The sequence below is a fragment of the Pseudorasbora parva genome, chromosome 7, assembly GCF_024679245.1.
Source record: "Pseudorasbora parva isolate DD20220531a chromosome 7, ASM2467924v1, whole genome shotgun sequence".
NCBI lineage: Eukaryota > Metazoa > Chordata > Actinopteri > Cypriniformes > Gobionidae > Pseudorasbora > Pseudorasbora parva.
In genome coordinates, this window is record NC_090178.1 from 42734258 (window position 1) to 42747636 (window position 13379).

Genomic DNA, 13379 nt, shown 5'->3' on the forward strand with positions numbered 1-13379 from the left:
AAAGGCACCTGTCAACTAGCACATGCATTCTGTGCCTGCATGAAAGTAAATATCTGTCTATATCTGCAGGTATCAATAGTCTATTTCCGTCATTTAAAAAGGAAAACCGAAACTAGAGCCATATTCACATGGTAATTGTTTCTCAAGGGGTCGTAAGGTATCTTCATCATTTACAGGGGCTAGTCTGTGATTTTATTGCCGTCCGAATCCAGAATGTCACTGTTTTTCTCCCACCACCTGCATAAAATCCCTGGCCAAATTACCTACCGTTTTTTGACAGACACCAAGGTCGTGTGGGGATTTAATTGCCGTCCGAGTTTTCAAGAAAAGATTCTTTCAAAATGAACTGTTTATATCATTTTTGACCACAGCGGAGCACCGTATCGTTGCATCTCCCTGTAATTTGGATGCATTTTAAAGATCTAGCCTACACTTTTATTACTGAAATGCTGGAAAGTATTTACACAAATAAGCTTTCATCACCGCTCAAAATAGAAAGAAAGAAAAATGTGAACATTTGAAATGAGCCGTAATTACGGCAGTAATTAATGTTATAAAGGTTCAATTTGTAGTATTCCGCTCATTTCCAAAATTTTTAAAGATTAAATGAATTTCCTATTATCCATCCATCCATCCATCCATCCATCCATCCATCCATCCATCCATTTTCCGATTATCCAGGGCCGGGTTACGGGGGCAACAGTCTAAGCAGAGACGCCCAGACTTCCTTCTCTCTGGCCACTTCCTCCAGCTCCTCCGGGGGTACCCCGAGGCGTTCCCAGGCCAGCCGGGAGACATAATCCCTCCAGCGTGTCCTGGGTCTTCCCCGGGGCCTCCTCCCGGTGGGACATGCCCGGAAAACACCTCCCTGGGAAGGCGTCCAGGAGGCATCCGAAATAGATGCCGAGCCACCTCTGTTGGCTCCTCTCGATGTGAAGGAGCAACGGCTCTACTCTGAGCTCCTTCCGAATGACCAAGCTTCTCACCCTATCTCTAAGGGAGCGCCTGGCCACTCTGCGGAGAAAGCTCATTTCAGCCGCCTGTATCCGGGATCTTGTCCTTTCGGTTATGACCCACAGCTCATGACCATAGGTGAGAGTAGGAACGTAGATTGACCGGTAAAATCAAAAGTTTCGCCTTACGGCTCAGCTCCTTCTTCACCACAACAGATCGGTACATCACCCGCATTACTGCAGATGCTGCACCGATCCATCTGTCAATCTCCCGTTCCATCCTTCCCTCACTCGTGAACAAGACCCCAAGATACGTAAACTCCTCAACTTGAGGCAAGAACTCTCCACCAACCTGAAGTGAGCAAGCTACCCTTTTCCGACTGAGAACCATGGCCTCGGACTTGGAGGTGCTGATTCTCATCCCAGTCGTTTCACACTCGGCTGCAAACTGATTATTAAATTAAATAATATTTTATTCCAAGCATATGACATTTTTACAGCAGACAAACAATCATTTGATTCACCACGTGAGCAGCGTTCCCAGGTGCGCGTGATCACAAAACTCGCTCCTCTACCGTGAATAAATCACCATCCGAACGCACGAGTTTTATCACTGAGGTGGCATGCAAATTTATTTTTACGGACGTCCACATGAGAAAAAATTACAGTCCGAATAGGCCAATGTGCTTAGGACTGCAAATATACAAACCGTAAACAAAGCAGCACTTGCATACCAATATATACACTAAGCTGATCACTTTCTTCATTCTAGTCGGCTAAAAATATTCATGCATTGAATGCTCAGGTAAGATGTCATAAAATTATAACAGCTTTCAGTCTGTACCACCTTCAGAGTTCTCTCTTTCGCCTGATGCTGATTCAAAATGTGAAGTGGCCCAGACGACGCCCGACTAGATCCACTGTTGCGGAACTAAGACGGCCGACACTCAAAAACAGCCTGTCATTGGCCGACGGCCATCTTGGTGTGTCCTGGCCTTTAGTTGCTAGTGGGTTTCTAACTATTGGATGCTTAGTAACAATTATGAAAGACATTCATGGCTGTCTTTCTTTGTTGTTGACACTGAATCAGTTTTCTTGCCGCTAAAAATAAAAAGAGAGAATGTTTATATTTCAGTGAAATCAATGCATAAAATCAATAATATTCAAGAGAAATAACACATTTACAACGCATGTAGTCAAAGAGCAAATCTGAGTCCATGGGACACGTAGGGGTGTGCATTGGCACTGCCTTCACAATTCGATTCGATTACGATTCACCAGGTAACGATTCGATTCAATTCGATTCTACGATGCATTGCGATGCATCAAAATTCTACTGCACACAAAGTCAATTTTTCATCAGTCATGAGGCAATACAAGCAGATATTAAACAGCAGATTGTATTGGCTGCTATGTGTCTCCTGTATCTTTGACATAAAAGTTATTAAATAAAATAAAATGTAATTAAATCAAATTAAATCAAATGTAATTAAATCAAATTAAATGGTACAGGGTATTGGATATGGCATTTTCAAACCTGAAAAAGAAAACAATCAAAATCACAGCTTTCAGTGCTTTTGCTTTCAGTGCTTTTTGTTTTTTACACACAGTGAAATAGCAGCTCTAAGACAGGGCACTTCCTGAAGTCCTGTGCAAATATTAAAATAATAATGCGACTGAAGTCCAGGCGTCACTTGTAATCGCTACACGTTTAGCTTTACACATTGATTCCATTACCTTTGCTTTGGTTTCTTTGTACAATGCGGGAGGCGCGGAATCAGTGAAGGTAGCTCTTGTCGGTAGCTAATACCGGGGCTCAATTGTTTTAAGCATGTGGCGAAACCCCCCATTTTCTACCACAGAATAGGGTCGTAGATCCTTCGCTATAAAACATGCCACCGAATGTGTGATCCTCTTTGCTCTCTCAGAGTTGTGTGGCAATGTTGACACTAGCGACTCGTCAGTTCTTGGCTGGGATATGTCCACTTTTTTGTTGTTGTGGAAGTTAACTCAGGATGCCAACGTGCTTAATTTTAGAGTGGCAGATTTAACACGCCGCGTAAGACTTGTCTAGTTTCCCATTCACTTCATAAAATCCGAAATGTGCCCATATGTCCGCTTTCCGCGCGTTTTTAATAACCCGTCTATCGCGGTCATCTCCCTCCGCCTCAGCCATCTTCCTTGTTGTTGTTGTTATTCTCCCGAAACCAGAAGTATTTGAAACTTCACAACTTTATCGTCCGCCAGAAAATAAACAGTGACATAATCGATTATGGCACTTTGCCGAATCGATGCTGAATCGTTCATGTCCCGCATCGCGATGCATCGTCGGATCGATTATTGTTGACACCCCAAGGGACACGCAACCTGCTCAGTAAAGACTGCTAGCTTGTGCGGGAGCTGCAGTTGGGGAAGGTCCGTTTTCAGCGGTACTTTTTATCAAACTCCATTAGATTGCAAAGGTGAAAAACAAGTACTCTGCCTTATATTGCTTCAGGGATGACATTTTTTTTAGGCCAAAACGAGTGGAAGTTTTGAAAACTATATCCAATGACTAATTGGCACGTATATTCTGTGCCTGCTTGAGAGCATATCTATCCATACCTGTAGGGGGCAGTAGTCTATATTCGCCACTCAAAAAGGGAAACCAAACTAAGACTGCGGATATACAAACTGTAAACAAAGCTTACACTTATGATTGCTTATTAATTTGAACATGAATGTTGAACACTTTCTTCATTCCAAACAGCGATATCATTATGAAAATATTTGCATATTGGAATGCTCAGGTATGATGACAAAATTAGAACAGCCTTCTCTGTGCACCCTCTTGACTTTGTCATGTGCTCGCAATATTTAATTTGCCAAAAAGCCACAGATGGGGTCTGACTTGTGTCATTGATGTGGAACACACAACAAAAACTGAGCAGATCCTCAATGATGGTCCGACATTTGCCGCATGTTGGCTTGGTGTGTCACGGCCTTATGAATAATACACTTTTGTTGGATGCAAAGCTTGTTTTCTGCAATAGTCCACTGTTTTTTGTCAAGACGGACATCGTGATGCTAACTTCTGGATTGGCCTACAAAAATGCAGATCCAATCAAAAATGGTCACTGTTGCTCATGTCACCAGAATAGCAGACTGCTCATGGGGCATTTGTGTCTTAATGGTTGGAGAGTTTAGTTTGGTTCTTAATATCAGCAGAAAATGACTGAGGTGCCCTTGAGCGCTCCAGGTGTGTGTTTTCAGTGTGTGTTCACTACTCACTGCTCCTAATGTGTGTTCACTAACTTGAATGGGCTACCATACTTGGCCTTCACATCATGTCATTCAGTCTGTCACCAGCTCCCCATTAAAATGAATCGGATCATGGTGCTTTATTGCTGACTCCCCAAAGTTTGCCATCTCACTTAGTTCCGCATCCTGAAGCCGAAAGTGTAAGAAACCAACCAATCAATCCAACCAGACTGCCTGGTTAATCCAATTCATACAATATGTACCAAACCTGTAGTGTGACAGTGGCATTAGTGTCCCCAGAGTCTGCCTGTGAACCGCGGCTTTTCCGGGACTGTCTGGGCATCTGATGGCGACAAACTGCAGAATGATCATCCCTCATTTCTCTTTCCACACCCACAACGCCCCAAGAACAGCAGCGTGAGCAGATAAATACGGCTATGCTCTCTCCGTCAGCTGTCCTCCCATCTGTTTCTCATTCCTCATGAGCAGCCTCACCTACGTCACCATGTGCCTTTCGACATACAGCCTGCAGATCGCAAGACCTTCAAGTAGCTAAAGCCTGATCTGCTTTCAAACCCTCTGTCGTTCCTCTTCACAACCCTCCGCTTTTATCACTCTCCTTACTAATAAAACAGAGCTTGAAAGGGAGTCTGACCGGGTCTGGGCTGAGCAGGTCTGTCTTATAGCTGCCGGCCGCCTTAATCTAGGGGGAAACTTAAAGAGGTGACACTGGGAAAACTGAGTGGTGATGAGGAACTGAATCAGATTCATCTGACACTAACATTCCTGCCTCTGTGGGCCAGATGCTGCTGCATTGATCCTTCTCCAGATAATTGGAAACAGGGCCCGACAGGGTTTCCCTTCACAGGATCCACGGAAACACAGAAGGATTCTGGAATAGCTGGATGTAGTAGACTGGTAACACTTTACAATACGGCTGCACTAATATGCATTAATTCATGCTTAACTAATACACAGATAATCATGAGTTAATGTATGACTCATGAAGAACTAAACCATTTATTAATGATCACTGCTTCAGCAACTAATGAAGATTCTACATGATTAATAGATTAAGTAATCCTTAAATTGTTATTAGTTAAAGTGTCATAATGTATTAATTCCTTAATAACAGATATTCACTAATAATGTAAATGAATGTGTTAATTACCACAGCGGGTCAAAGCCATACATTTCAACTTCCAGTTATCTGCTTTAATTAATTATTAGCTAATGATGTACAAATGTATCATTATGTTATGACTTTAATTGTTGGGGCACATGACTATTTTATGAGGATGAACGTGGTGGTGGGAAAGTGAAAGTGATTCCGTAGCGGTGGGTTTGGGATTGGCCTCACAGGGCAGCAAAGCATTCTGGGAATTGTTGTCTTTCATCCCCCATGAGACAAAAATACATTTTATGTCTTTTCTCAGTCTAGAAGGCACCAAATTCAAAAATAATTTCACATTTCTACTACATTAAAGACCCAGTTTCAATACAGATTAATCGTCCCAGTGCCGAAGTACCCCTTTAATGCATATTAGTGCACCTGTGTTGTAAAGTGTTACCAGTAGACTTTATAGTGGAGTGTTCTGCAACAACATCCGTATGTACATTTCAGTTGACTACTCATTTTTACTAGTCAACTAGTCATTCAGAAAAGTCAAAATTGTCCCAAATCGTGCATCCCTTAACCCTTCTTTTAAAGGTCCAATTTTTGTTGAACACCTGTAGGCCGATTAGCCTAGTATGTTTGTCAGGATGTATGTGTTATTGTATGTACAGGATTATATATATATATATATATATATATATATATATATATATATATATATATATATATATATATATATATATATATATATATATATATATATATATATATATATATATAAAATGCGAGTGTGTGTGGGATGTAGAAACATACATCCCACGCACACTCACATACTGACACACTCTCGTCATTGTGCAGGCGGGCGTCCCAGAGCGTCTGCTAAACTACTCAGAGCTCATTCAGGGTTTCACTGTATGTCTGATTGTGTAAAAACACACGGTATTAAACAATGTAAAATACTTTCTCATGATCCTTGATATCGTTTACACACGGAGCCTCTCTGTCGGCCTGTATAATAACGGCAGCATTGAATAACATACGTCATGATAAAGTCAGGGAATGTGTTGAAAAGAGAAATCTCTAAATGTAGCCTAGGGAACTACTGTTGTTATGTTGCCATGGTTTCCAGCTCTACTGTACCGGAGTCAAGCTGTTTTACAGTCATGTTTCTGTCTCAGTACCGCCCAGGCCACCTGTCTGTCTGACGAGCCCAGCGCCATACAGGAGTACAAGTACCCAGAGAAACTTCCCGGAGAGCTGTACGACGCCGACACGCAATGCAAGTGGCAGTTTGGAGAGAAAGCTAAACTGTGCACTCTGGACTTCAAGAAGGCAAGGCCATTAATATCAATATTTCACATTGTTTTAAAGGAACACTCCAGCGTTTTTACAAAAAGGGCTTATTCAACTTCTTTCCTGCATTTAGATATCTGGGCAAATGCATTTTTGTCTCAGTGCATTTATTGTTTTAGTTTGGCAGGGTCGCCGCTAGCTTAGCTTAGCATAATGAATGGAATCCTATGTTGCTAGCGAGGATGTCCTGAGTAAAAGTGATCAAAAAACAAAACAAAAAAAACACCTAATTACTTCTTGTGGCCTGCGTATTCACAAGGAGTAAAAAATAGCGATGCAGATTAAGACTAGGCGATTTCCTAGGCAGATATTGATTTGGGACTATATTATGGGGAAGCCCAGGCAAAGCACTGCTACTTGATATCTCTGCGCCCAGGTAGCAGTGCTTCGCCTGTGCTTCCCAGTAATTAGGTGGGTTTTTTGTTTTTTTTTGTTTTTGGATTACTTTTATTCGGGACATGCTAGCTGGCAACATAGGATTCCATGCATTATGCTAAGCTAAGCTAGCGGCGACCCTGCCAAACTAAAACAATGCATGCAATAAAGCAGAAATGCATTTGCCCATTTGCACATTTTCAAGAAGTTGAATAAGCCCTATTTCTAAAAACAGTGCAGTGTTCCTTTAACGATTAAATCACTTCTGGAAGAAAAAAAAAATCTAGTTGTTGTTTAATCTTTTAAAGAGGTGGACATTTAAACTACAAAACTACTACACATAAAATACAATTTTAAAATATGTATGAAATGGTGCAGCATATGCATTTTACTGTGACCAAAATCAGAGGAACAGCCTTAGTTTTGACTTTCAAATTGGATGTTTCTAGGATCACTTCAGGTTCCATGCTGCTTCATGCTTAGAACTAGAAATATGCTATGAACTATAGGTTGGTGCTGGTTTAGTCTACTTAAACCACTTTTCTTGTCTTGGCTTGCTTTACTTTGGCTTTTCCACTGCAGTATACCAATTCAAAGTGATTATAGATGTGATTATAGATTATAACTGTATAGTAAATCTGTATAGTCTAAATCTGTATAAATCTGTATAGTTTTTCCACCTCCACCTCGGTTACTGATCACAATACAGCCATTTATTTTTTAAAGTTGCGTGCAATGGTTGTTTAAAGCAAGTCATTTAAAGCAGGCCATTTAAAAAAGTTGCGGAAACAAATGATATTGTGATGGCTGTTGCTGAATATTTAAATCTAGCGAGTTTGGTGTACCAATGACATGGGTAGTGACACTTCTCTCTGACCAAACAGTGATCTGCACTGTTTACTAAAGGTGGTACTAAAAAAAGTACCAGGGACTAGGTATTGTACACAGTAACATGCAGTGAAAATCACCATTAAACATACTGTTCGCCAACACAAATTTCTGCTCAACCAAGGTAGTTGAAGGTAGTTGGTCAAGGAAGTCTTGCTGATGAAGCTTGTTAAGAACACTGGTCATAACCATAGACTGTAAAAAATATGGTCGTAGTGTCCATGACGTCACCCATAGGATTCTGATAAGCCATGGCTAATGGCTATCCACCTGTCACTCAAAGTAACCATGCCCTTAATTCTGCAGAACTTAGTACAGTGTAAACTAATGAGTTATAAAACAAATTCACCCCCAACACAGTTGTCATGAAGGTCAAAATTAGCCGTATAGGTCAAAACCACAATTTGTATCAGGCTGTGAACATATTTTTTTTCTGCTGGAAAGTTGGGAATTGTACGATGGGGTTTAAAGAGATTCTGCTCCCTTCTGGAGCCTGTCCCTTGTGACACTTTATGGTTACCAAGACTAGAGTAATTTGATTTTAAAAATTAAGGGATTCATTGATGTTTGAAAGAACAGTATTTATATAAATTATATTATATTATTAATAATGTTGAAATATAAATATTTTTCAACAGTATAAGTTATTTTACTGTCACTTTTGATAATTTGAATGCATCCTTGTTGAATAAAAGTATTAATTTCTTTAAAAAGAAAAAGAAAAACTTACTGACCCCACATTTTTGTCTGGTAAGGCAGCTTCACAGGTTTTCTCAGCGGGAACATGAGATTGATAGATTTGATCCAGGATGAGCTGCGTTACGGTTAAAGTTGTTTCAAACTGATAAGAATCCATTTGTGTGGTTCTTATCATGGAATTCAAGGTCATCATTTGGAAAGAGGAAGCTGGTCCAGGTTCAGTGGGAGAGCAGGGATCAAGCGTGACAGTGTGATTGAGAGTAATGCCTCACCTGAGACAGAAACTAGAGCTCACGGTCACTTTACTGAGGCCTGGAGAGATATGTCACACTGCACCACAGCACACATGTGCCACACTTTAAATATAATCAAAGTCTACAAAAAAATAGTTCCCTTTCGAAAGGGAACTCGAGCTGCGTCAGCTGACGCTATGGGGAGTTCCCCATAGCGTCAGCTGACGCAGCGTCTCGTTCCCTGTTCTCAGGGAACTAAGGTTACAGTCATGACCGGGGACGTTTCTTATGTTAATTTGGTTAATTTCAACATCACATAAAAGTTGGAAAAAGATCTGACATGATTTGTCTTGTCTTGTCTTTTCTCAATTTACTGGTATTTGAAGCATTATTTAACGGCCAAAAAAGCATGCCTTAAACCAGATGCTATTTGTGCTGCTCTTGGTAGATTGTGTTGGTCATTATGGAAATGATCCGGCTGCGTCTGTGTTCTTTAAAGGGATATTTCGCCCTCAAATTTTTATTTGATGTTTATCTGCTTACCCCCAGGGCATCCAAGATGTAGGTGTGTTTGTTTCTTCAGTAGAACACAAATGAAGATTTTTAACACCAACTGTTGTTCGTATAATGCATGTCAATGGGGTGTTTTCTATGAGAGCCACTATGAGAGTAAAAAACACAAAGACAACCAAATCCATCATAAACACAGCAGCTCGTGGCGACACATTAATGTCTTCAGATACGAAACAATCAGTATTTGTTTTCTTTGTTTTACTTCATATCAGACGAATCTCATCTAGTATTCCCAATGCCTTTACTTCCGTAGAATTAGGTCAAAACCCCAGCATGATCATATATTCATCGCTCCTCTTATCCTCAAATTTGACAACATTTTTTACCCACTGGGGTCAATTTGACCCCAGAAATTTAAACCTCCAGAATATGATATTTTTTTTGTACAAAGGTTTGTGTCTCAGTTAATTTATGTCTTTGTTGACTACATAAATAGCCTTTTAAATTGATATCCACCCTTCACCCTTCACCCCCACCACCCCACCCCTTATACATCCAGAATACCCATTGCACGACTATGGACAAATTTGCAAATCACCATAAAATCTTACTGATTGACCTAAAATGTGAAATATATATATATATATATTAAAGTTATATTTATAAAAAAAAAAAAGAAAGTTATATATATATATTTTAGCACTTTGAGATTTTGTTTAATATAAAGTGCATTATAAATAAAATGTATTATTATTATTATTATTATATATATATATATATATATATATATATATATATATATATATATATATATTTTATATATATATATAGATAGATAGATAGATAGATAGATAGATAGATAGATAGATAGATAGATAGATAGATAGATAGATAGATAGATAGATAGATAGATAGATAGATAGATAGATAGATAGATAGATAGATAGATAGATAGATAGATAGATAGATAGATAAATATTTGTTGTGTTGTATTTGTTTTATTATATTTCTAAATATAATTTTTTGTAATTTTTAACATTTGGAAAGAAAAATGAGCCCTCTCCAGCTCTTCTAGAGCCCGCTCCAGCTTTCCTCAAGCTCTCTCCAAGTCTCCACGAGCCCTCTCCAGCTCTTCTAAAGCCCGCTCCAGCTTTCTTCAAGCTCGCTCCAAGTCTCTTCGACCCCTCTCCAGCTCTTCTAGAGCTTTCCTCGAGCTCCAGCTTTCCTCAAGCTCTCTCCAAGTCTCCACGAGCCCTCTCCAGCTCTTCTAGAGCCCGCTCCAGCTTTCCTCAAGCTCTCTCCAAGTCTCTTCAAGCCCTCTCCAGCTCTTCTAAAGCCCGCTCCAGCTTTCTTCAAGCTCTCTCCAAGTCTCTTCGACCCCTCTCCAGCTCTTCTAGAGCTTTCCTCGAGCTCCAGCTTTCCTCGAGCTCTCTCCAAGTCTCTTTAGGTTAGGTTTGAATATTTTTTCAATATTATATTAAATATGTAAAATTATAATGAACCTTATAAAATTATAACATGTTATAGTAACCTCAATAAAACAACCCAAATAAAAGTGTAGAATTTTTATATTTCTTATGTTTTATACAGCTAAAAGAGCCTGGGGTCAAATTGACCCCAAGGAGCACCGATGCTACAAATTATTATTTTTATGTTTATGAGGTTGTCCCCATTACGTTAGGAAAAGTCATTAAATCTGAAAAAAGAAGGTCAACAGATGTTAAACATTGAATGGGGTATATATATATTCCTCATTAGTGCCTGTGCGGATGGTGCGGATCAGTCAAATCAGTCAACTGGTAATACTAGTTGAGATTCGCAGAAACTAATCATTCTGTGTCTTAAGACATCAATGTGTTGTCACAAGCCACAGGGTTTAATATGGATTTGTATGTGTTTTTTTACTCTCATAGTGGCTCTCATAGAAAACACCCCATTGACATTGACATTATTTAACCCTTGTATGGTGTTCGGGTCTGTTGGACCCGTTTTCCTTTTTTATCGAAAGAAAAATGATATGATTAATTATTTTTTCAAACTGAGACTCATTGGCCTTGGCTCATTTTCTGTGAGGAATATTTATCAGAACACATTTTCAATGACCACACACTGTACACCCCCCTACACATTTATATTACACACAGGATGTTCCGGTCCACTGGACCCGGGGCTAATAAAAGTGTGGGAATTGTAGGTCCTGTCTACCTTTACTCTGTCCTCCTCCTGTCAGGGCCTGCTGTTAGTGTGTGTGTGTTCATGTATATGGTTTATGAGGACACAAATGTGTATAATGACATGGATATTACAACGTTAACATGGTTTATGATGATATCTGTGTCCTCATCCTAAAACATACTAAATGGTGTTTTTTGAAATTCAAAAAATGCCAAAAGTTTTCTGTGATTGGTAGGTTTAGGGGTAGGTTTAGTGTAGGGGGATATATTATACAGTTTGTACATTAGAAAAACCAGTATGCCTATGGAGAGGAACCATAGGAACCAATGGAGGGGTTGCGTGCATGTGTGTGTTATGGGTGTGTGTGTGTATGTGTGTGTGTGTTCATGAGTGTGTGTGTGTGTGTGTGTGTATGTGTGTGCGTCCGTGTGAGAGAGATTGTGTGTGAGTGTGAGAGAGTATAGAGTGAGTTTTGTTTCTAACCCTGCCATTACCACACAAGGTTGCAATTCTTAAATGTGATCTAACAAAGGTAAAGAGAAAATATAAACCATATATGCTATTTATATTGCTTGTAATTGGGATGAAGTAAACATCTGTTGAGTATTTTAACATAACATTTTTGATTTTGTTGAATTAAAACCCCAAAAATGCAGCGGGTCCACCAGACCCACGAACACTGGCTGAGTAACAAAAATATGAACACCACACAAGGGTTAAGCAACGGTGTTCTACTGTTTGTGTTCTACCGGAAAAAAAAACACACCTACATCTTGGATGCCCGGGGGTAAGCAGATAAACATCAAATTTTCATTTTTGGGTGGACAGTAGATCACACGCAGAACTTTCCACTCGTATTTTTTGGGTTCTGCAGTGTTTGGTAAATCTGGCCCTTAATCTCTCAACAGTAATTTACCGGTAATTCACAAGTAAAGATGTGTGATAGGGGCTTAAGCAATGCATAATTCAACATAGGGGTAAAACACCTGTCAACTATCAATATGGAATATTCCTACATACTAACAAAATACATTGGCCCATGTTTATACAGACTTGTGTGCTTTCTGTGAACATTTGACCTGCATCCTTAAGTCCAGGGAGTCTAATGCACGGATGGTTTAGATGGCTCGATTATTCATAACATCACTGCATACTCAACCCTGAGAGGAGAGCACTTGCTCTGTTTCTCTGTTGCTCAAATCTGTAAATCAGTTGTAACGTTTTCTGTGATGCAGGAATTCAGGCCGTCTGAACTCAATAGAGATTTGCTAAAATAATTTTTCCACTGTAGTGTAGTATATACATCTAAAATTGGACCTCCCCGTAGAGAAATCTGATAGAGTGCAGCTCCGGCAGACTTCTTTCCAGGCCTGCACGGTCTCGTGAAGCAAAGGCAGAGCTAAATATACTTTGGAGGGACGCCAGTGGGAATCTCAGTTCCTATTGTCCTGATCTCACCTAACTGGCCATATGCAGTCAAAGACATTAGATGAGATACAGTCTGCTGCACTGGGCACTGGTGATGACTATACAATATTAATTATGCAGCATAATCAAACTATGATAAAGAGACACATTTTACTTTTTGAACAAATTTCCCTAAATGCATGTATCATAGATGTGCAAATAGATTTTTTCTTTATGATTTGCTGGCCGATACAACTAAATAACTGGCATTGATGTAAGTTTTCAGCTGCCATAATAGAGCTACTGTATTCACAGGTGTTTTTCTCACATGTGATTGATTCATTCCTACCAAAAAAGTTTCATAACAGGGCAGTTATCCAAATGTAATTAGTAGGGCAGTTGTTGCCTAAGGGATAGAGAGTCAGA

At 39.7% G+C, this 13379-nt stretch overlaps 1 protein-coding gene across 1 annotated transcript in view; it reads left to right on the forward strand.

Annotated features, from left to right (window-relative positions):
• LOC137083371 (A disintegrin and metalloproteinase with thrombospondin motifs 16) overlaps nucleotides 1-13379 on the forward strand; it is a 121656-nt gene that overhangs the window by 44180 nt on the left and 64097 nt on the right. Inside the window, exon 10 of the mRNA XM_067449264.1 lies at nucleotides 6489-6642. Coding sequence (XP_067305365.1) covers nucleotides 6489-6642 — 154 coding nt within the window. The remainder of the gene's footprint in view (nucleotides 1-6488; nucleotides 6643-13379) is intronic.